The sequence below is a fragment of the Orcinus orca genome, chromosome 4 (assembly GCF_937001465.1).
Source record: "Orcinus orca chromosome 4, mOrcOrc1.1, whole genome shotgun sequence".
In the NCBI taxonomy this organism is placed as follows: domain Eukaryota; kingdom Metazoa; phylum Chordata; class Mammalia; order Artiodactyla; family Delphinidae; genus Orcinus; species Orcinus orca.
Window position 1 is genome coordinate 47,102,277 of NC_064562.1, and position 22,631 is coordinate 47,124,907.

At 39.3% G+C, this 22,631-nt stretch overlaps 1 protein-coding gene and 1 long non-coding RNA gene across 5 annotated transcripts in view; one reads left to right on the forward strand and one right to left on the reverse strand.

Moving 5' to 3' along the window:
- Positions 1-421: 421 nt before the first annotated feature.
- Positions 422-22,631, forward strand: part of CNOT6L (CCR4-NOT transcription complex subunit 6 like) — a 119,386-nt gene continuing 97,176 nt past the window's right edge. Inside the window, exon 1 of one of the 4 annotated variants that reach the window (XM_033406472.2) lies at positions 422-551. Coding sequence is in view for 3 of the 4 variants with exons in the window: in XM_033406471.2 (XP_033262362.1) it covers positions 849-853 (5 nt within the window). In the remaining variant the exon portion in view is untranslated. Of the gene's footprint in view, positions 552-710; positions 925-22,631 lie in introns of those variants that run through there. The other 3 variants (XM_033406471.2, XM_033406470.2, XM_004280172.4) reach the window with 3 other exon arrangements.
- Positions 19,292-22,631, reverse strand: part of LOC125964287 (uncharacterized) — a 36,830-nt gene continuing 33,490 nt past the window's right edge. The window contains exon 3 of the long non-coding RNA XR_007477188.1: positions 19,292-19,411. This is a non-coding gene — a long non-coding RNA (uncharacterized LOC125964287). The remainder of the gene's footprint in view (positions 19,412-22,631) is intronic.

A 22,631-nucleotide genomic window follows, 5' to 3' on the forward strand; every position in this document is an offset into this window, starting at 1 on the left:
AGCGAGAGCGGAGGCACCAAAAGCTGGCGTCTCTGTGCAGCAGCCTCGGCTCCAGCAGCAGCAGGCGCAGCAGCAACCCCCGCAGCGGCGGCAGCCCCGGCGCCAGGAGGCCAAGGCCAAGGCCAGGCTCTGTGCGGCTCTCCGAGTAATAGCCGCGGCTCCGGCGGCTGCGGGGGCGCAGCTTCCTCCAGCAGGGCCCTTCGCGTCGGCGGCCGCGGCCGCGGGGCCTCTCCTGCGCGCCCAGGGTCACCGTCCCCGAAGCCCGGCGGCGCGGCCCCCTCCCAGCCCCCCATCCGTCTCCTCGCTCCCCTCAGCCGTCCTCCTCGCCGCCGCCTCTGCCGTTTCTCGGCGGCCCGGCCCGGCCTGCCCGCCCCGCGTCCCCTCCGGCCGGTGCCTCTTCCCCCGGCGGGCTGCCTGCATGTCTTTGCTGCCCTCAGCCCCGCCGCCACCGCCGCCGCCGCCTCCCCCGCCGCCGCAGCACCAGCACCAGCAGCAGCCGCCCCGCCGCCGCCGCCGCCGTCGCCGCCCGGACCCCGGCGCGCTGAATGCAGGTGAGGAGGGGGCGCAGGCCCTCGGCGACCCCAGGCCCGGGCGCCCTGCGCGCCCGCCCGCGAGTCGGGATCCGGGCCCTGCCCGCCGCCGCCGCCGCCGCCGCCGCGGATTCCCTTCGGGGCGGGCGGTAGCGAGGCCCGCCAGTGGGTGTTTGTGTTTGCGTCTGCGGCCGCGGCTCCGGAGGGGAAGCATCTGTGGGGGCCTGGCGCGCGCGCGCGCGCGCGTGTTGGTGTGTGTGTGTTTCCCCTGCCGCGGGGAAATGGCTGCTGTTGCTCCTTCTGGGCCAGAGGAAGAGAATGAGGTAGAGTGTTTTTGTGCCTCCGAGTAGGATCGAGAGTGTTGGGAAGAGGAGCGCGTCCCCGGGGAAATGAGGTGGGAGAAGGACAGATGTGCCTGGGGGTGTGCGAGTTGGGACTTCGGCGGCCGGGGAGGCGGCCTGAGGACCCACAGCGAGTGGGTGTGTGTCGGGTGCGGGGATGACCCGCGTCTCTGTCTGAAGCGGCGAAGGTTCCGGGGTGTGCGTGCGTGTGTGTGTTTGGGGGGGGGGTGGTCCGCGCCCAGGGCCCGGGACTCTGGGGGCGGGTTCCGTGTGTTTGGGACCCCCGAGTGGCGTGTCCCTCCCCCTTTGTGGCCGAGGCTCAGGAGCCTCGCAGGTGAGAGCTGCTCCGCGGCGTCCGGAGAGGGTGAGTGTGTGTTCCGCACACACACAGCAGCGGGGCCCGGGAGCTGTGGGTCGGGGCCGCGCCGCCGTTCCCGGGGCCGCGGCAGGAAGCGCGCCGGCCTGCAGCGCGGCCTAAGCGCCTCGGCGTCCGCCCGCCCGCCTGCCTGCCTCTCATCAGCCTCCCCGGACGCCTCCCGGGGCGCCGGGCCCGCGCGGGCCCAGGGCGCTGCCTAGGGCCTGGGCAGGTGAGGGTCGGAGGCGGGACGCACCGATCGCCGTCGCCTTGGCCGCCCCCACGTCTCCTGAGGAGAGGCGAAGGCATATTTCGGCGTTCCGACCGCAAGCTCTACCCTCTGGCCGGCGGTGGGACCCGAGGGAAAGTGAATCAAAGCAGTAAATCTCGAGAAGACGCGGTGTCGAGATCCCTTCTTTTCATCCTTTCCTTAAGGCTGTGTGGAGGGACTGAGTACATATTTTCAGCTCTTTTTTCGTTGCAAATACTTTTTCGTTGATAATACTTACGCATTTTTTTTTAAGATAAAATTTTTCTCGGAGGGGCGGGGGAAGAAATGGAAGCTGGCTTCCCTGCCCTATGGTGTTGGTAGGATTGGATGGATTTCGTGCATTTGAAATTGTTTTATCCTGCCTCCTAGGGGGAAAGGGGTGTACACGCCGAGCTGAGGAGGTCGGTGAGGAAGAGGAAGTTACTGGAGCTGTCATCCTCCTTAGCACAGCCGACTCTTCAGCTTAGGCTGTTTAGATGCATTGTGTTCAGGGAGTTTAGCTGAGCCTTTTGTACACATGGGAAGCACAGTACTATATTTTAGGAGATACTACCTTATTGCCTCTAGTTATCTTAGTTGTCAGTCAAGATAGTCACGTATAAACAAGTTTTCCCTCACAGTATCCGAAACCTAGATCAGGCAGCCCGTATGGTCTACTCCAAGTGTGTGCTCTTCGAAGGCTATTTTGAGAGTAGTTTAAGCAGAACGCAACTGTAGAGGTAAATCTGCTGTCAGTAGGCATACAGTGCATTTCAGAACCAAATATAAATGGTATTTGAATGATTATTTGCTCTTTACTTTATCTACTCCACCCTCTATTTGCGTCTAGTTAGCTCATCTAGCTAAAACCCTATGGATGAAGTCGTCATACAGATTCCATCCTTGCAGGCCATGCTCTGTGTAATGGTCAGAGATTGCTCCTTTCTGAACCTGGTCTCACAAAGAAATGTTTCCTGCTGTTCACTGGGAAGTGAGCAGAAGAGCAGGAGGGGTGGAGAGCTGTTTTCTATGAACACTACTGGAAAAACAACACATGTTGTTCAGTGGAAAAAGGACTTGTTTTAGGGACCTCAAAACTCTGGCTATGCCACTTTTCTTGGCTGTTTTACCTTAGGCAAGGTACCTAATGTCTGTAAGTCTGTTTTCTCATAGGTAACAAGGGGATAAGACGTTTATAGTAAGGTTGTCCTGAGGATAAATTGAAAAAACATATGTTTGGCACATAATAGCTGCTTAGTTAAATACTAGTTCTTCCTCTTGCAGCCCTGACTGTAGGCATTGAAAAACATGTATAAGTACAAATACTTACTGGATTACTGAGAGAAATATTATGTCACCTTAAGTTAAAAATCAAGACAACAGAACATTTGAGTCCTTTGATATGCATAAAGTATATATAAACAATGTTAAATGTATTTTAGAAGTCCTTTTTCCTTGAACTGACTGTCATTAAAATAGCCTAGTGTACCAGTTTATGGAGACTATCTAGTCATACTTGATTTGTTTTCATATTTTCGAATAGGCCATCTTTCAGTTTCATTACTGTTTTTGTGAGTTCTTGCTATGTAGCCCTGGAAAAAATTGTTTAAGCTATATATAGCACATATATGTTCCAATATAATCAAACATCAAAAAGGATCAAGGACCTAGAGTTTATTTATATAGAGCCACAAACTATAAGTGCCACAGAATTGCTATGTAATTGTTTTAGTTCATGTTGACTGATTCTGGAGAAAACAAAACAAAAACTTTTGGAATATTTTCCTGAGTGGAAGCAAAAATCTTCTATCAACTTTCAGTAATTTTCCATTTTTATTATTCTGTTTGGAGTGGTAAGTGGGCTGTTCATTTAATTTTAATTGTATTGTGCTGGAAAAAATAATGGTATGGAGTTTAAGGTAAAGACAACAGAAAGGTTAAATAAAGCATTTTTTCTTTTTCTCTTTTTTTTTTTTTTTGGTGACGGCAGGGTGAAGATGATGTGGGAGGAGTTTCATTGGTTTAAGTTTGTAATGTCTCAGTTTACTAACACCAGGTTTCCTTAGGCCTTATATCATTATTATTTATATCAGCAATGTTAAGCTTAAAAAAAAAAACCTAGTAAAGCACTAAAATTTCAACACATTTTTGAAGTATTTTTGTGAAGGATAGGCGGGAGAACTTTATTAGAATGCAAAATGTCATGGTTTTGTTAAAGTGTATCTGTTATGGGTGTATGTGCATTTACAGTGAACAGAATTATCTGCCATATGGTTATATTGAAAGGAAGAATTCTTAATTTAAAAACTATGTGATAATTTTTAATACTTTAAAAACAATAAAATGGAAGTGAATTTTGCCCTTAACTAGGTATTTGATAATTTTCATTAGACATTATGAATTATGGTATTTTAAAACACTTTGTAATTTTTTTTAAATTGGGAGAATTGAGGAGGACATTTTTCTGTAATAATCATGAAAACAGGTGGTACTGAAATAATATGTTAAGATATGTGAAGAGTGAAATTTATTACTAACAGTGGACTCTTCTTGCTATCATTTTAAAGTAATTACAGTAAAATCAAGGTGGAAAATTGTTTAGGTTTTAAAATTTAATGTTACTTAAGTGGCCTTTTAAACAGTCTTTCCGAAATATCCCTTATAAATGTCTTTAATTAGGGGGAATTGAAATACTTAAGGTTTATGCATGTTTTACTTTGGGTAATGCTAATTAGGGTAATAAATATACCCCAGAATTTCAGTGGCTTAACACATGTAAGTTTGTATTTTGCTCACATAACAGTCCAGTGCAGGTGCTCCTTGTTAGCAGGCTTGTGGCTTACCTCCATGTGGTAATTGAGGAAACCAGACGCCTTACATCTTATGTCTCCACCATTCCCTGGAGCCTTGGAGCCCTGCCTGTTACCCACAGGACATTTCTTAAGAACCCCCAAAGACAAACATCTGCCCACATTTCATTGGTGATAATTTGTCACAGAGCCTTATTTGAATGCAAGGGGGATGGGAATGTAGTCCCTGGGTGGTGGACAACTTGGGGCATTTCATGATGTTATTTTAGATGGTAGCATATATTTGTGAAATTATGTCTGAAAGGTAAATTATAATACTAAAAATTGCTTTCCATCTTCAAAGCGTAAAATTGTGTGAAGGGGTGGGGAGTAGTGGGAAGAGAAGGGAAGGAATAAGAGCCACAGGAGGAGAAGAAGGACATTTCTTCCAAGGTAGGTTTGAATGACAAGTAAACGTCAGCAGCTATTTAAAGATACAGATTTTACAAAGACCATTACAATTGGATTTTATAACCTTTAGTGGGTCTCTCCTTTGCCATCCAGTTATTGCTTGCCGTTGTGGTCTACTGGGTTCTGGCTGTTTGAGTTATTTCTCTTTGTACTTTGAAATCAGTTGACTTTGAATTTCAGTTTCTGAGGTATAGTTTCATGGGAAACATATTTTTAAATTTTCTTTTTTCTGTTGGGATAGAGCATTACTATTATTATTGTTTTAAAATATCATTTAGATGGACCTTACTGTGTTCTAGTGTTTTCTGTTGCTGTTTTTTGTAATTCTAAAGTCATTATAATTAATATTTGTGAGGCTTAACCCAGAAAGAACAATAAAATCATCAAGTAAACAACAAAGGCTCAATTATTAACTTGTGTTCATGTTTCATAATGAAAATACTACAACTTTCTTTGACCACCTGCACTAATACTGAACCATAATACATTAATTTTATTTCTGGACTTTAATTTTAATTGAATTGCAGCTTACTCTTTTACTGCCTAGGATTATTGTAAAGTGAAACCTCAGTTCTGGGTATACTTTTATTTGTCTTTATTCTAAACAGTTTGGTTAGGAATCTGGGGAGTTTTATATGTGTCTGTATTCTCCAAAAGAAAGATTTTTGAGTAGTCTGGCTAACTTCTCCATGTTAAGTATTTCTAATGTTTTGCATTTTGAGCCTCTTCTGTACCCATTATTATACTTCGTTCTAAAAAGAAAGTAGAAGAGACCCTTGTGAAGCTTATAGCTTATGAATAAGGTAAATAAAGCATATAATTTAGTTGTTTCAAAACAATAAATGAACAAGTGCGAGTCACTACAATATAAACTGTTTGCAGACATTCTGTGAGGGAGTAACGTAAAATGGAATGGTGAGTGGGCCAGAGACTACTCAAAGTTGAGAGATTTGTTTTGGTAACAGCTTTTTTGAGATATAATTCACTTATAGAAGTAGCCCATTTAAAAAATATCTCAGTAGTGTTTAGTATATTCACATTTGTGCAGCCTTCACCAAAATTTATAGAACATTTTAGTCACCTGAAATATAAATCCTGTATTCTTTTGAGTTATCACTCATTCTCCCATACCCCTAATTCTAGGCAATCACTGATGTACTTGTATTTCCATATGAATTTTAGGGTTAGCTTATCAATTTCTGCAAAGAAGCCAGCGAGAATTTTGATAGGAATTGTGTTAAGTCTGTAGATAATTTGGGGAGCGTCACCATCTTGACAGTATTAAATGAGTCTTCCTATTTATGAACGTGGGATCTTCCCATATATTTAGATTTTTAATTTCTTTTGACAGTGTTTTGTAGTCTTCAAAGTTTTACACTTTTTTTGTTGCATTTTCTCTTAAATATTTTATTCTTTTAGATGCTGTTGTAAATAGAACTGTTTTCTTAATTTCATTTTTGGGCAGCTCATTGCAAGTATGAAAAAATACAACTGACTTTCATGTATTGATGTTGTATTCTGCAACCTTGCTGAACTTGTTTATTAGTTCTAATAGTTTTTTAAATGAATTCCATCTGCTTTTCTGTATAACAAGGATCATGTCACCTGTAAATAAGTATAGTTTTTCTTCTTTTCCAATCTGGATGCATTTTATTTCATTTTCTTGCCTAATTGCCCTGGCTAAACATTGTTGAAAAGCAGTGTCAAGAGCAGATATTCTTGTCTTATTCCTGATCTTGGGGGGGGAAAGCATTCAGTCTTCCACTATTTGATATTAGCTAATGGGGTTTTCATAGATGCTGTTTATCAGGTTGAGGAAGTTCCCTTCTGTTCCTAGTTTGTTGAGTGTTTTTATCATGAAGGGGTGTTAAGGTTGAGTTTTGAGGGAAATATGAAATATGAGTTAGAAAAGTGAAGATGCTAAGTCCAGTGATACATGGCAGATAATGATGCTTAACTTGTTTGGGAAAGAGGGGCTAGCTTTCCCCCCCTCTTTTTCCCTCTCCCTTCTTTTCTCTCTTCCCTACCCCTTTCATGATCTCTCATTGTCTTCCCATTAATCCCTATACACATTTGGAGGGCCCTTAATCCTTTACTGAAGATTTTCTGAATAATTTGGGTTTTTTGATCAGTGGAGAATATTGTTTCTTTTGAAAAACATTAATTAAAAACAGTGTGGAGAATTTTTTTTTTTTTTTAGTTTGATAGCTAGGTTGGAGCAGGACACAGGAAGCAGAGAGAAACTAAATCATAAATGAAGTACTAAACATAGAGTTAAAAAGAAGGGAACAAACTTTTGTGATAAAAAATGTATGGTTAATGAAGAATTCCATGTTTACTTTGAACCTGGCTGTCACCTGACCTTTTTCCCAAAACATTTCAGCATCAATGGTTTCACTTTTGTAAGTTTTCTGCATAGTTTTCTAAAAAGTTTAATAGATTTCTTAGGAAATTTTGCTCTGCAAGGTAAGGTTATGATGCATTTGATGTGGTGATTATCCTTCATTTACTTTTTGAAATTTTAATTACACAATTGCATGCAGCTGCGTTCTGATTAGGTAATTTAAAAAAAATTAATCATTTATTTTTGGTAGAGTTGGGTCTTTGTTGCTGTGTGTGGGCTTTCTCTAGTTGCGGCGAGTAGGGGCTACTCTTCGTTGCAGTGCACGGGCTTATCATTGCGATGGCTTCTCTTGTTGGGGAGCATGGGCTCTAGGTGTGCGGGCTTCAGTAGTTGTGGCTCACGGGCTCTAGAGTGCAGGCTCAGTAGTTGTGGCGCACAGGCTTAGTTGCTCCGTGGCATGTGGGAAATTCCGGGACCGGGGCTCGAACCCGTGTCCCCTGCATCGGCAGGCGGGCTCTCAACCACTGCGTCACCAGGGAAGCCCCATGATTAGGTAATGTTAAAAAAAATATATTTCTGGGCTTCCTTGGTGGCACAGTGGTTGAGAGCCCGCCTGCCGATGCAGGGGACACGGGTTCGAGCCCCGGTCCCGGAAGATCCCACATGCCACGGAGCAGCTGGGCCTGTGAGCCATGGCCGCTGAGCCTGCGCGTCTGGAGCCTGTGCTCCGCAACGGGAGAGGCCACAACAGTGAGAGGCCCGTGTACCGCAAAAAAAAAAAAAAAAAAAAAAAATTTCTGTGTTTCATGTTATGTCTCAGAAATCAAATAACTTTGGGTTTAGCCAAGAATCTTTCTGTTCACAAGGCAAAAATTGATAAGTAGTAACAGAATTTTTGTTTTGTATCCTCTTTTGTAGCAGGATTATTACTTTTCATTAATTTTTTTCAGTCTACTTTAAAATCTCATTATAGGTAAAAATTTATTTCTAATTTTTTGAAGAAATAAGTAGTTCACTTTGCTGTGTGAGAGACTCATCATTCATGCTGAATAGACAGACGCCTGGTAATTGTGGTCTTTTATATTGTTTTCCTTTATTAACAGTAGAAATTGGTGACACAAAATAGAAGTTACGACACTTTATCTTTCTTAATAGTCATCTTTTGCAGAGAGAACCTCTCTCTGTAATCTCATAGTTTAGAATCTTTTTATTTTTCTCTCCCCAAATTACTTAGATTCCCTAAATGAGTAAAATATTTCAGTTATATAATACCAGTTACAAATACTGATAAGAGAATAGAACTAGATTTAGGATATACCAACCTTAATGTCTTTCTATACACAGACTTTGCTGGGATCTTTACATGTATATCCATAGCTCTTTGATCATAATGTTTATATTTAAACAAAGCCAAAAAACTGACAAGGTATGTTCTGCTATAGGTTCATATGTAGTGCAATCTGCTGCAAAATCTACATATAAATTCATGAAATAATATATTGTGAATTATGTACAGGATGATAACCTTGAAATAATAAGAATTTGAATCACCAAAAGTATATCTAACCTATTAATGAATATTTATTAAGCTTCTACTGGCTATAAACTGTTAAATTCAGGGTTCTGGGGAATAAAAAGTTCAGAATATAGTCTTTTATACCAGGAAGTGGAACTAATATTTATCAGACTACTGAGTACTAAGGACTGTGAAAGTCATCACCTTCCCTTTTAAATATGTAATCAAAATTAGTGTTCAGAAAAGTCCTGTGAATTAGACAGTATGATTCTCATTCTCTAGCTGGTTAAGAATGTGAGTCTTTGATCCTTCACTTTCTAGCTCTTGGGAAACTCATTTAACTTCTCCATGCTTCAGTTTCCTCATCTGTAATAAGGAGATAGTAATTAATAATCCTTATCCTACAGGGTTGTTGGGAGGGTTAAATGAAGTAATGCCTGTAAAGTGCTTAAAACAGTATGCGGCACGTCTGAAGTAAAAAAGCAAAACAAAACTAAAAAACGCAATATATGTTAGCTGTACTGTTTCTTATTGTTAGGAGCCATATGAGTTAAATAACAAATCTTAAATATTGATAAAACTAATATTTAAAACGATCTGTTTGACTCCAAAATATTTACTCTTATACAACTTACACTTACGGGGATTTAAGCCTGGATAAATAGCAAGCAAGTGAAGGCAGAATATGCTAAGTGACAAAGAACATTAAGTGCTGTACCGTATAGCAGAGTACATATGGGGTTGTAGCCTACAGCGATAAAGAGAGGAGGTGGAAGTTGATCTCACCTTTATAGTTAGGAGGAAAGGAAAAGTTAATGGATTACGGCAGCATTCTCCTTGCTTGTTTCCCAACATCCATTATTGCTGCTTTAACTTCTGTTTCTTTGTAGGCATTGTCACCAGAGAAATCCTTTTAAAATTCTTTCAATATTGCTGAAATTCCCTACTTAAAATCCTTAATAATGTTACTGTTTTTTGGTTGCCTATTATGAGCTTAAGGGTAGGAGTTGGTAAGATTTTTATGTAAAGGGCCGTATAGTAAATGTTTTGGCCTTGTGGGTCATGGAAGATTTCTGTTCTATATTGTTGTTGTTGTTGTTTGTTAAATAAACAATCCTTTAAAAATGTAAAACCATTCATTGCTGGCAAACCAAGCTATAGTTTGCTGACCCTTGTGCTAGGAGATTTACATGAATTAACTTCTTGTTAGAATCCTGGCAAAGTTGATATTATTAATTCCTATTTTATAGTTGAGGAAACTGAAGGTTAGAGAGGCAAATTTGATGAAAGTCACATAGCAAGTAAATGACACAAGAGATTGAATTCAGATTTAGGTCATGGGAATTCCTCAACTTGTATACTTCCCAGTGTATCCTGCTGCTGCTTATTGCTTTTAGAATAAAATGGCGCTTTCATGGCGTTGTATGTAAGGTCCATCATGTTACTGGCCTCTTGTACCTTTCCAGTTTTATCATTTATTACTCCTCCTCCTTCAAACATATTCTCTAGCCTAGCCAACTGAGTGACTTAGATATAGCCTAGTTTGTGCTTTATACATGCCTACAATACCTTATACTCTACGACCTCACTGACTTTCTTAATAACTCACCTTAGATGCTCCCTACTCCAGGAAACCTTGCCTCACACTTCCAGTCTTTGCTTTATGCTTTTTCTCTGCGCTCCCCTAGCATCCTGTGCATTCCCCTTTTATGACATTTACCAGACTGTATTTTGTTTACCTGGTTTATGTCTCTGCTTTCTCGTTAGACTGAGATTTTTAAGGGCAGAGATATACTAAATGTTTAGTATATTTTAGGGGCTTAGTAACTGTTTATTAAATGAATGAATGAATCAAATGGCATTGCAGATGGTAGAAATTACATCAGCAGATACGTAGTAGCAGAAAGGTATGAGTCCAAATCAATAGAATTAGAAATGAAAAAGGAGAAATAAAAACTGACACTGCAGAAATACAAAGGATCATGAGAGATTACTACAGACAACTATATGCCAATAAAATGGACAACCTGGAAGAAATGGACAAATTCTTAGAAAAGCACAACCTTCCGAGACTGAACCAGGAAGAAATAGAAAATATAAACCAATCACAAGCACTGAAATTGAGACTGTGATTAAAAATCTTCCAACAAACAAAAGCTCAGGACCAGATGGCTTCACAGGCAAATTCTATCAAACTTTTAGAGAAGAGCTAACACCTATCCTTCTCAAACTCTTCCAAAATATAGTAGACGGAGGAACACTCCTCAACTCATTCTACGAGGCCACCATCACCCTGATACCAAAACCAGACAAAGATGTCACAAAGAAAGAAAACTACAGGCCAATATCACTAATGAACATAGATGCAAAAATCCTCAACAAAATACTAGCAAACAGAATCCAACAGCACATTAAAAGGATCATACACCATGATCAAGTGGGATTTATTCCAGGAATGCAAGGATTCTTCAATATACGCAAATCAATCAACGTGATACACCATATTAACAAATTGAAGGAGAAAAACCATATGATCATCTCAATAGATACAGAAAAATCTTTTGACAAACTTCAACATCCATTTATGATAAAAATCCTCCAGAAAGTAGGCATAAAGGGAACTTTCCTCAACATAATGAAGGCCATGTATGACAAACCCACAGCCGCCATGGTTCTCGGTGGTGAAAAACTGAAACCATTTCCTCTAAGATCAAGAACAAGATAAGGTTCTCCACTCTCACCACTATTATTCAACATAGTTTTGGAAGTTTTAGCCACAGCAATCAGAGAAGAAAAAGAAATAAAAGGAATCCAAATCGGAAAAGAAGAAGTAAAGCTGTCCCTGTTTGCAGATGACATGATACTATACATAGAGAATCCTAAAGATGCTATCATAAAACTACTAGAGCTAATCAATGAATTTGGTAAGGTTGCAGGATACAAAATTAATGCACAGAAATCTCTTGCATTCCTATACACTAATGATGAAATATCTGACAGTGAAATTAAGGAAACACTCCCATTTACTATTGCAACAAAAAGAATAAAATACCTACGAATAAACCTACCTAGAGAGGCAAAAGACGTGTGTGTATGCAGAAAACTATAAGACAGTGATGAAAGAAATTAAAGGTGATAACGAACAGTTGGAGAGATATACCATGTTCTTGGATTGGAAGAATCAACATTGTGAAAATGACTATACTACCCAAAGCAATCTACAGATTCAGTGCAATCCCTATCAAACTACCAATGGCATTTTTCACAGAACTAGAACAAAAAATTTCACAATTTGTATGGAAACACAAAAGATCCCGAATAGCCAAAGCAGTCTTGAGAAAGAAAAACGGAGCTGGAGGAATCAGGCTCCTGGGCTTCAGACTGTACTACAAAACTACAGTAATCAAGCCAGTATGGTACTGGCACAAAAATAGAAATATAGATCAATGGAAAAGGATAGAAAGCCCAGAGATAAACCCATGCACATATGGTCACCTTATTTTTGATAAAGGAGGCAAGAATATACAATGGAAAAAAGACAGCCTCTTCAGTAAGTGGTGCTGGGAAAACTGGACAGCTACATGCAAAAGAATGAAATTAGAACACTCCCTAACACCATATACAAAAATAAACTCAAAATGGATTAAAGACCTAAATGTAAGGCCAGATACTATAGAACTCTTAGAAGAAAACATAGGCAGAATACTCTGTGACATAAGTCACAGCAAGATCCTTTTTGACCCACCTCCTAGAGAAATAGAAATAAAAACAAAACTAAACAAATGGGACCTAATGAAACAAAATCTTTTTCACAGCAAAGGAAACCGTAAACAAGATGAAAAGACAACTCTCAGAATGGGAGAAAATATTTGCAACTGACAAAGGATTAATCTCTAAAATTTACAAGCAGCTCATGCAGCTCAATATCAAAGAAACCAGCAACCCGATCCAAAAATAGGCAGAAAGGACAGGAATAAAGACGCAGATGTAGAGAATGGACTTGAGGACTCGGGGAGGGGGAGGGGGAAGGGTAAGCTGGGACGAATTGAGAGAGTGGGTGGACTTATATATACTACCAAATGTAAGATAGATAGCTAGTGGGAAGCAGCCGCATAGCACAGGGAGATCATCTCAGTGTTTTGTGACCACCTAGAGGGGTGGGATAGGGAGGGTGGGAGGGAGATGCAAGAGGGAGGAGATACGGGGATGTATGTATATGTATAGCTGATTCACTTTGTTATAAAGCAGAAACTAACACACCATTGTGAAGCAGTTGTACTCCAGTAAAGATGCTTAAAAAAAAAGAAAATGGGCAGAAGACTTAAATAGACATTTCCCCAAAGAAGATATACCGATTGCCACCAGACACATGAAAGGATGCTCAACATCACTAATCATTAGAGAAATGCAAATCAAAACTACAGTGAGGTATCATCTCACACCAGTGATAATGGCCATCATCAAAAATCTACAAACAGGGCTTCCCTGGTGGCGCAGTGGTTGAGAGTCCGCCTGCTGATGCACGGGACCCGGATTTGTGCCCCGGTCCGGGAAGATCCCACATGCCGCGGAGCGGCTGGGCCCGTGAGCCATGGCCGCTGAGCCTGTGCATCCGGAGCCTGTACTCTGCAACGGGGGAGGCCACAAGAGTGACAGGCCCGCGTACTGCAAAAAAAAAAAAAAAAAAAAAAATCTACAAACAAATGCTGGAGAGGGTGTGGAGAAAAGGGAACCTTCTTGCACCTTTGGTGGGAATGTGAATTGATACAGCCACTATAGGGAACAGTATGGAGTTTCCTTAAAAAACTAAAAATAGAACTACCATACGACACAGCAATCCTACTACTGGGCATATACCCTAAGAAAACCATAATTCAAAAATAGTCATGTACCACAGTGTTCATTGCAGCTGTATTTACAATAGCCAGGACATGGAAGCAACCTAGGTGTCCATTGACAGATGAATGGATAAAGAAGATGTGACACAATATATACAGTGGAATATTACTCAGCCATAAAAAGAAATGAAATTGAGTTATTTGTAGTGAGGTGGATGGACCTAGAGCCATACTGAGTGAAGTAAGTCAGAAAGAGAAAAATACCGTATGCTAACACATATATGTGCAATCTAAAAAAAAAAAAAAAGCTTCTGATGAACCTAAGGGCAGGACAGGAATAAAGACACCGATGTAGAGAATGGACTTGAGGACACGGGGATGGGGAAGGGTAAGCTGGGATGACGTGAGAGAGTGGCATGGACATATATACACTGCCAAATGTAAAATAGATAGCTAGTGGGAAGCAGCCACATAGCACAGGGAGATCAGCTCGGTGCTTTGTGACCACCTAGAGGGGTGGGATAGGGAGGGTGGGAGGGAGGGAGACGCAAGAGGGAGGAGATATGGGAACATATGTATATGTATAGCTGATTCACTTTGTTATAAAGCAGAAACTAACACACCATTGTAAAGCAATTATACCTCAATAAAGATGTTTTAAAAAGAAAAATAAAAGGTATGAGTCCAGATTCAAGGAGGAGTGGGACATTGAGTTAATATCTGGTTAACTTCCAGAGCTTCAGTGGGAACAAGGAGGTGATAAGACAAATTGGAGCATGATTATTATGGAGGGGTTTGAATGAGGAATTTAAGTCTTATTCTAGGTTTAATTCTAGAGCACCAAGTGTGTTTTTTACATCTGTAAATTGGGGTTCTCTTAGTAATACCTGAATTTTATGTCATAATATCGTTTAGATGATATTTTATAGGACATGGCTGTATAATTGTTTTGATTAATAGTTATTAATAGTTATTGCAGATATGGCTCTAGAATCAAGTAATTATCAATACTACTATTAAAGACTTTGGGAGCATTGAGTGATTTTGAGAGGCTGGTGGCAGTTTGGAAATAATTATTTAAGAAGTTTAATCTGGTTGAGGTATGCAGAATCAGTTGCGGAGATCAGTGTGGGAGGAGGGAGGCTCTTTTTTAAAGAATTAAAATTAAAATATGAAGTGGTAAGTCAGGAGAGAGATGTGTCAATTGGGATAGAAAAGAAAGCTTTTAAGTGACATCAGTGGTTGAATATGAAGGAAGAAGTCAAAGATAACTGAAAAATCAGAAGGAGGATACAATTTGGGGAAGATAATTATGAATTTTATATTAGACAAATTGATTAAAATTGGAATTATTTCTATTTTTGCCTGAATTTAGGCCCTACTTACTTTATGCCTGAATACCCTCAGGATTGGTTTTCCCCTTCCTCCCTCTAATGCATGGGTGTTATGTTTGGATATGGGTGGATGTTTGGTTGTATGGACTCTTTGGCAGTCTGCAGAAGTCTGTGGAGCGTTTTTGGAATAATGATTTTTAGTGAATGAAATAAATAAGATTAAAAAGGAATGTGTTGGGCTTCCCTGGTGGCGCAGTGGTTGAGAGTCCGTCTGCCGCTGCAGGCGACACAGGTTCGTGCCCCGGTCCGGGAAGATCCCACATGCCGCGTAACAGCTGGGCCTGTGAGCCATGGCCGCTGAGCCTGCGCGTCTGGAGCCTGTGCTCCGCAACGGGAGAGGCCACAGCAGTGAGAGGCCTGCGTACCGCAAAAAAAAAAAAAAAAAAAAAAAAAGGATAGGATTAGCAGTACTAATACACATATAGTATATATTGTGTGTATAAATTGTACACAAACTTAGGTCATTTTTACTTTTATTAGTTTACAAGTTACAGTACTTGTAGCACATTTCACGATTAATCAACTTGGTCAAGAACTATTGCTCCATTCAAATTTTATTCTTAGCAGCTCTTTTATTGAATTTACACACATTTCTTCATTGAACTACAGTTATTTGTAAACACTGTTAAATATTCTTTGTGGAAAGCAACTTTAAATACATTTTAGAAAGAGATGGGAAATACATAAATGTTTACAATATAATAATCATTGTTTACCTTTTGCTCATCTTTCCTAGACTATAAGGTGTTTAGGGCAAGGAACATAGTTCTAATAATTAAAAGTAATGGATTTTTGATAAATGTTTATAAAGCATTACATTTTCTTTTAGTCTTTTTGTAAAACAACTTCGAAATAAAATTTTTAAAAATCGTTAATAAAACAATTCACTCTTCTCAAATGGAGAAATAATAGACATGCATTATGTGCAACTGGGTTTTAGAAAATAGCAAATTTTATTCCTTGATTCTGTGATTCTGGGTAACTGCCTATTGTTCCTAGTATGTTGTAAGTATGCTGTCCTCATTTTATCAGCCTCAGAACAAGAAGAAGGAAATTCTGTATTGGTTAGCTCAGGAGGAAGGTAATGAGTTTAAGTAAAAAAACAGGAAATTTGTTCCTCTGTGACCTTTGATGAGTTTGTGAATTTGGCATTTTGACTGCGGGGTTGAATTTCAGAAGAGTTTTACATTTAGTTTGCTTTGTTGCTTTTGCAGAATATCTACCTGCCAAGAAAAAATAGGAATCCAAGTTAAAGGCTCTGCTGCCTTTGTGGGAAATAATGGACAATACTCTTCCTTTTGCTGACAAAATCTGGGTATCTGTATTTTACAATGACTGGTTTTTGCTTTCACATAGAGCCAAAGTATCCTTTTCCTGGAACCAAGCGTGACTCAAAGCCTTTGTAAGTTCTCTTTTTCTTTATCCTTTTAAGCAACTATTTTAGGAGCTGTTTTAAAGCTGACACCCCTTCCCTTCAAACCTTTTCCACTCAGCACAAAGCACCACCTTATTGGCAGTCATTTGTATGAGTAGAGTGGGTACTCTCCTTAGGCATTTATTCATGTCAAAAAGTTAAGGATTAGCTCTGTTGTTTAATGCTATCTGTTTTGGATCAGCCTGAGTCTGCATTGGCCTTTCCTTTTAAATTCTTTCATAATTAAGATGCTGGCACCTAGGAACCCTTTCCTGGATGGAGCTTTTCTTTGTGCCTTATCGAGTTTTATCCCAGACAGAGTTTAGTTACTAAGGCTTTTCTGTTTTATTTCTCTTTTTAATGGAGATTTGTAGATTTAGATATGGTTTTTCTAAATTCTAAACCCTGGTTCTCAGATAAGTAAAACTAGGTTTAACACCTCTTTATGTATATTTTGCTATGTATATCTAACGTTGGAACATTGTGCAATTTGGTTCAGGTCAAAAAGTATGGGACAACTATTATGATTACTGTCAGACTTTAATGTTAGTCAATAAAACGTTGTATTCAAGATTTAATTAAATTGTTTTCCCAAAGAAATAGAAAAGCTAAAACAATTAGAAAAGCTGTTCATTATGAAAAGTGTTCTTTAGTTAAATCCTTAGTTTTTTTTTTTTTTTTTTGCGGTACGTGGGCCTCTCACTGTTGTGGCCTCTCCCGTTGCGGAGTACAGGCTCCAGATGCGCAGGCTCAGTGGCCATGGCTCACGGGCCCAGCCGCTCCGCGGCATGTGGGATCTTCCCAGACCAGGGCATGAACCTGTGTCCCCTGCATCGGCAGGCGGACTCTCAACCACTGCACCACCAGGGAAGCCCAAATCCTTAGTTTTTGATACTACTATCATGTTCAGTTTTCTAGTAATGAAAACCAAATGATTTTTTAAAAATAAATTATTTATTTGTGGCTGCATTGGGTCTTCATTGCTGCGCGGGGGCTTTCTCTAGTTGCGGCGACGGGGGGCTACTCTTCGTTGCGGTGCGCGGGCTTCTCATTGCGGTGGCTTCTCTTGATGGGGAGCATGGGCTCTATGGGCATGGGCTTCACTAGTTGTGGCACACGGGATCAGTAGTTGTGGTGCACGGGCTTAGTTGCTCTGTGGCATGTGAGATCTTCCCGGACCAGGGATCGAATCCGTGTCCCCTGCATTGGCAGGCGGATACTTAACTACTGTGCCACCACGGAAGCCCCCCAAATGAGTTTTTGAATTAGTGTTTAAATTTTCTTGATGCAATACAACATTCATAATTTATACACAGATGATTTTTTTTGCTTATGTAAACAGACTTAAGGCATTATATTTGTGAAATATTAGTGAATTATTTGATTTTACATACTGCTAGAGAGGCAGAGCCTGAAATTAGAAGGTAGGAGAAAGAAAAGATGAAGTATTTTATTTTGTTATGAAGTGTTAGCATGTTACTTCAGTTTTTTTCACATTTAACACGTTGTGCTGAGTCCAGTTTTTCTAGTGGATTTGTTATTTTGAGTCATAGGAACTCTCATACTCTTGACATGCTTACTTTTTTTTTTGGCTGTACCACACGGCTTGCAGGATCTTAGTTCCCTGACCAGCGATTGAACCCATGGCCCCTGCAGTGGAAGCAGGGAGTCCTAACCACTGGACCACGGGAATTCCCTTGATACGCTTACTTTTAAAAGTGTGGCTTATCTAGATGATCTGTGATCCTCTTAAAACTGCCCTTGCAGCCTGTCTTAGTTTGGGTCTGAACATATTTACTCTTTCTTTACAGCAGCAAAGATCTTTTCATTTCTGGTAGGTTTGAAGCAACAGACGTTGCTGTGGATTCTTGTTTACTCTTCGTTTAGATTGCACAGACAACTGATTTAGGAGAATACTTTTCTTTGGGTACTACTTTTTGATTAGGAGATTTAGGAGACTGCTTGCAGTAAACTTTCTGATCTTAAATTGTAGACATCTTTGTGAATAGAGTACTCTTGCTTCTGTTTTTTCCCTTCCCACTTAACTTTAGTAGGTTAACCATGGTGGAGAAGAGGATTTCGAAGGAGAATTTCCAGCATTCAGATAGAGTGACCTTTGATGATTAGTATGTTAAGGAGAATGCTGGAGAATAGACTTTGCGTGTTTATCCTTGAACACTTGCCAGATGTATTGGATAGTTCCCTCTTGACTTCATAATAGCATCTTGAGTACACAACAGGGTGGAAACCTCGTTGTCATCCTGTGGCAATTTTCCTGCTTATCCTGGATATCTTACAACTGCCCTTCAAAGAGGGATATGAGGTATATTGGAGTTAGGCTGATAGAGAATTTAGAGGACAAGCGTACAAATTTTAAAAATCACAAATCATTTTTCTTATTTATTTTGTCAGTGTCTGTATTTGTGATTAAAGTAGGAAATGAAAGAGAGGAACTGCTAGTGTGAGAATTCATTAGACAAATGGGAACATTGTTTCCCTGTGTTATCTCAAAGTTTATTGAATAGTAAGCCGCACTGTAATGGATGTTACATTTGTTGTGCCTGTATCAGAAAATTGAACTGTTTCTGAGTCAGTATGTATTCCATTCAGGTTACTTGGATTCAGCATATTAGGGTTACGATTGTAATAGGATTTGGGTATTCCTGGGTATCGTTGATTTTACAATGTTGTGTTAGTTTCAGGTATACTGCAAAGTGATTTAGGTATACGTATACATATATTCATTCTTTTTTAGATTCTTTTCTCATATAGGTTATCACAGAATATTGAGTAGAGCTCCCTGTGCTATACAGTAGGTCCTTCTTGGTTATCTTATACATAGTAGTGTGTGTGTATTCAACCCAAGCTCCTGATTTCTACCAACCCCCCCACGTTTCCCCTTTGGTAACCATAAGTTCTCTATATATCTGTAAGTCTGTTTCTGTTTTGTAAATAAGTTCATTTGTACCTTTATTTTTAAATTAGATTCCAGATATGACTTACTTCAGTTAGTATGATAATCTCTAGGTCCATCCATGTTGCTGCAAATGGCATTATTTCATTCTTTTTTATGGCTGAGTAATATTCCAACCATAAATCATTATCCATTGTTCTGTCCTTGGGGACATCTGCTTTATCCATTCCTCTGTCCTTGGGGTTTCTGAGGGGACTGTATATATGAAGAAAAATGGGAATTGAATTAGCAATTCATTAATATATAGGCCTTGTGCTGGGCTGGTTTAAAATTAAGGCCTGTATGGACCTCCTACTCCTCATCTCTTCTGTTTCTAGATCAACTTTTTGAAAATCAATTTGCCTAAGAATGAGTTTGCTGAGATTAGAAAAATTAATTTCTTTCACTCAGCAAAATTATTTTGAAATTTATGTTGCCATGTGTATCAATAGGTCTGTCTTTTTTTCATATTCCATAAAGTTCTTTTATTTTAGTTTTTATTCTTTTAACCTTTTTTTTCAAAAAAAATTTGAAGTATAGTTAATTTCCAGTGTTGTATATGTTTCAGGTGTACAGCAAAGTGATTTATATACAGCAAAGTGATTTATATATATAAATTCTTTTTCATTATAGGTTATTACACGATACTGAATATAGTTCCCTGTGCTACATATATAGGGGGTCTTTGTTGTTATTTGTTTTATATATAGTGGTGTGTATATGTTGATCCCAAACTCCTAATTTATCTCCCTGCTCCCCTTTCTATCCCCTTTGTTTTCTATGTTTGTGAGTATATTTCTGTTTTGTAAATAAGTTCATTTGTATCATTTTTTTAGATTCCCCATATAAGTGATATCATATGATACTTGTCTTTCTCTGTCTGACTTAACTTCACTTAATATGATAATTTCTAGGTCCATCCATGTTGCTGCAAATGACATTATTTCATTCTTTATTTTTTTTATTGGACTATAGTTGCTTTACAGTGTTGTGTTAGTTTCTTCTCTACAGCAAAGTGAATCAGTTATACATAAACATATATCCACTCTTTTTCAGATTTCCTTCCCATTTATTTCATGTTTTCTTATGGCTGAGTAATATTCCATTGTATATATGTACCATATCTTCTTTTTTTTTAATTTTTTAATTTAATTTTTTTTTTATACAGCAGGTTCTTATTAGTTATCCATTTTATACATATTAGTGTATACATGTCAATCCCAGTCTCCCAATTCATCACACCACCACCCCCGACACTTCCCCCCTTGGTGTCCATACGTTTGTTCTCTACGTCTTTGTCTCTATTTCTGCCTTGCAAACCGGTTCATCTGTACAATTTTTCTAGGTTCCACATATATGCGTTAATATACAATATTTGTTTTTCTCTTTCTGACTTACTTCACTCTGGATGACAGTCTCTAGATCCATCCACATCTCTACAAATGACCCAATTTCATTCCTTTTTATAGCTGAGTAATATTCCATTGTATATCTGTCTCACATTTTCTTTATCCATTCATCTTTCGATGGGCATTTAGGTTGCTTCCATGACCTGACTATTATAAATAGTGCTGCAGTGAACATTGGGGTGCATGTGTCTTTTTGAATTATGGTTTTCTCTGGGTATATGCCCAGTAGTGGGTTTGCTGGGTCATATGGTAGTTCTATTTTTAGTTTTTTACGGAACCTCCATGCTGTTCTCCATAATGGCTGTATCAATTTACTCACCAACAGTGCAAGAGGGTTCCCTTTTCTCCACACCCTCTCCAGCATTTGTTGTTTGTAGATTTTCTGATGGTGCCCATTCTGAGTGGTGTGAGGTGATACGTCATTGTAGTTTTGATTTACATTTCTCTAATAATTAGTGATGTTGAGCAGCTGTTCATGTGCCTCTTGGACATCTGTATATCTTCTTTGGAGAAATGTCTATTTAGGTCCTCTCTCCATTTTTGGATTGGGTTGTTAGTTTTTTTGATATTGAGCTACATGAGGTGCTTGTAAATTTTAGAGATTAATCCTTTGTCAGTTGCAAATATTTTCTCCCATTCTGAGGGTTGTCTTTTGGTCTTGTTTATGGTTTCCTTTGCTGTGCAAAAGCTTTTAAGTTTCATTAGGTCCCATTTGTTTAGTTTTGTTTTTATTTCCATTTCTCTAGGAGGTGGGTCAAAAAGGATCTTGCTGTGATTTATGTCATGGAATGTTCTTCCTGTGTTTTCCTCTAAGAGTTTTATAGTGTCTGCCCTTACATTTAGGTCTTTAATCCATTTTGAGTTTATTTTTGTGTATGGTGTTAGGGAGTGTTCTAATTTCATTCTTTTACATGTAGCTATCCAGTTTTCCCAGCACCACTTATTGAAGAGGTTGTCTTTTCTCCATTGTGTATTCTTGCCTTTTTTATAAAAGATAAGGTGACCATATGTGTGTGGGTTTATCTCTGGGCTTTCTATCCTGTTCCATTGATCTATATTTCTGTTTTGGTGCCAGTACCATACTGTCTTGATTACTGTAGCTTTGTAGTATAGTCTGAAGTCAGGGAGCCTGTTTCCTCCAGCTCCGTTTTTTTTCTCAAGACTGCTTTGGCTCTTCGGGGTCTTTTGTATCTCCATACAAATTTTAAGATTTTTTGTTCTAGTTCTGTAAAAAAATGCCATTGGTAATTTGATAGGGATTGCATTGAATCTGTAGATTGTTTGGGTAGTATAGTCATTTTCACAATATTGATTCTTCCAATCCAAGAATATGGTATCTCTCTCCATCTGTTTGTATCATCTTAAATTTCTTTCATCAGTGTCTTACAGTTTTCTGCATACAGGTCTTGTCTCTCTAGGTAGGTTTATTCCTAGGTATTTTATTCTTTTTGTTGCAATGGTAAATGGGAGTGTTTCCTTAATTTCTGTTCAGATTTTTCATCATTAATATATAGAAATGCAAGACATTTCTGTGCATTAATTTTGTATCCTGTAACTTTACCAAATTCGTTGATTCGCTCTAGTAGTTCTCTGGTGGCATGTTTAGGATTCTCTTTTTATAGTATCTTGTCATCTGCAAACAGGGACAGTTTTACTTCTTCTTTTCCAGTTTGTATTCCTTTTATTTCTTTACTTCTCTGATTGCTGTGGCTAGGACTTCGAAAACTATGTTGAGTAATAGTGGCGAGAGTGGACATCCTTATCTTGTTCCTGAACTTAGAGGAAATGCTTTCAGGTTTTCACCATTGAGAAGATGTTTGCTGTGGGTTTGTCATATATGGATTTTATTATCTTGAGGTAGGTTCCCTCTATGCCCACTGTCTGAGTTTTTATCGTAAATCGGTGTTGAATTTTGTCAAAAGCTTTTCCTGCATCTATTGGGATGCTCATATGGTTTTTATTCAGTTAGTTAAAATGGTGTATCGCATTGATTTCCCTATATTGAAGAATCCTTGCATCCCTGGGAT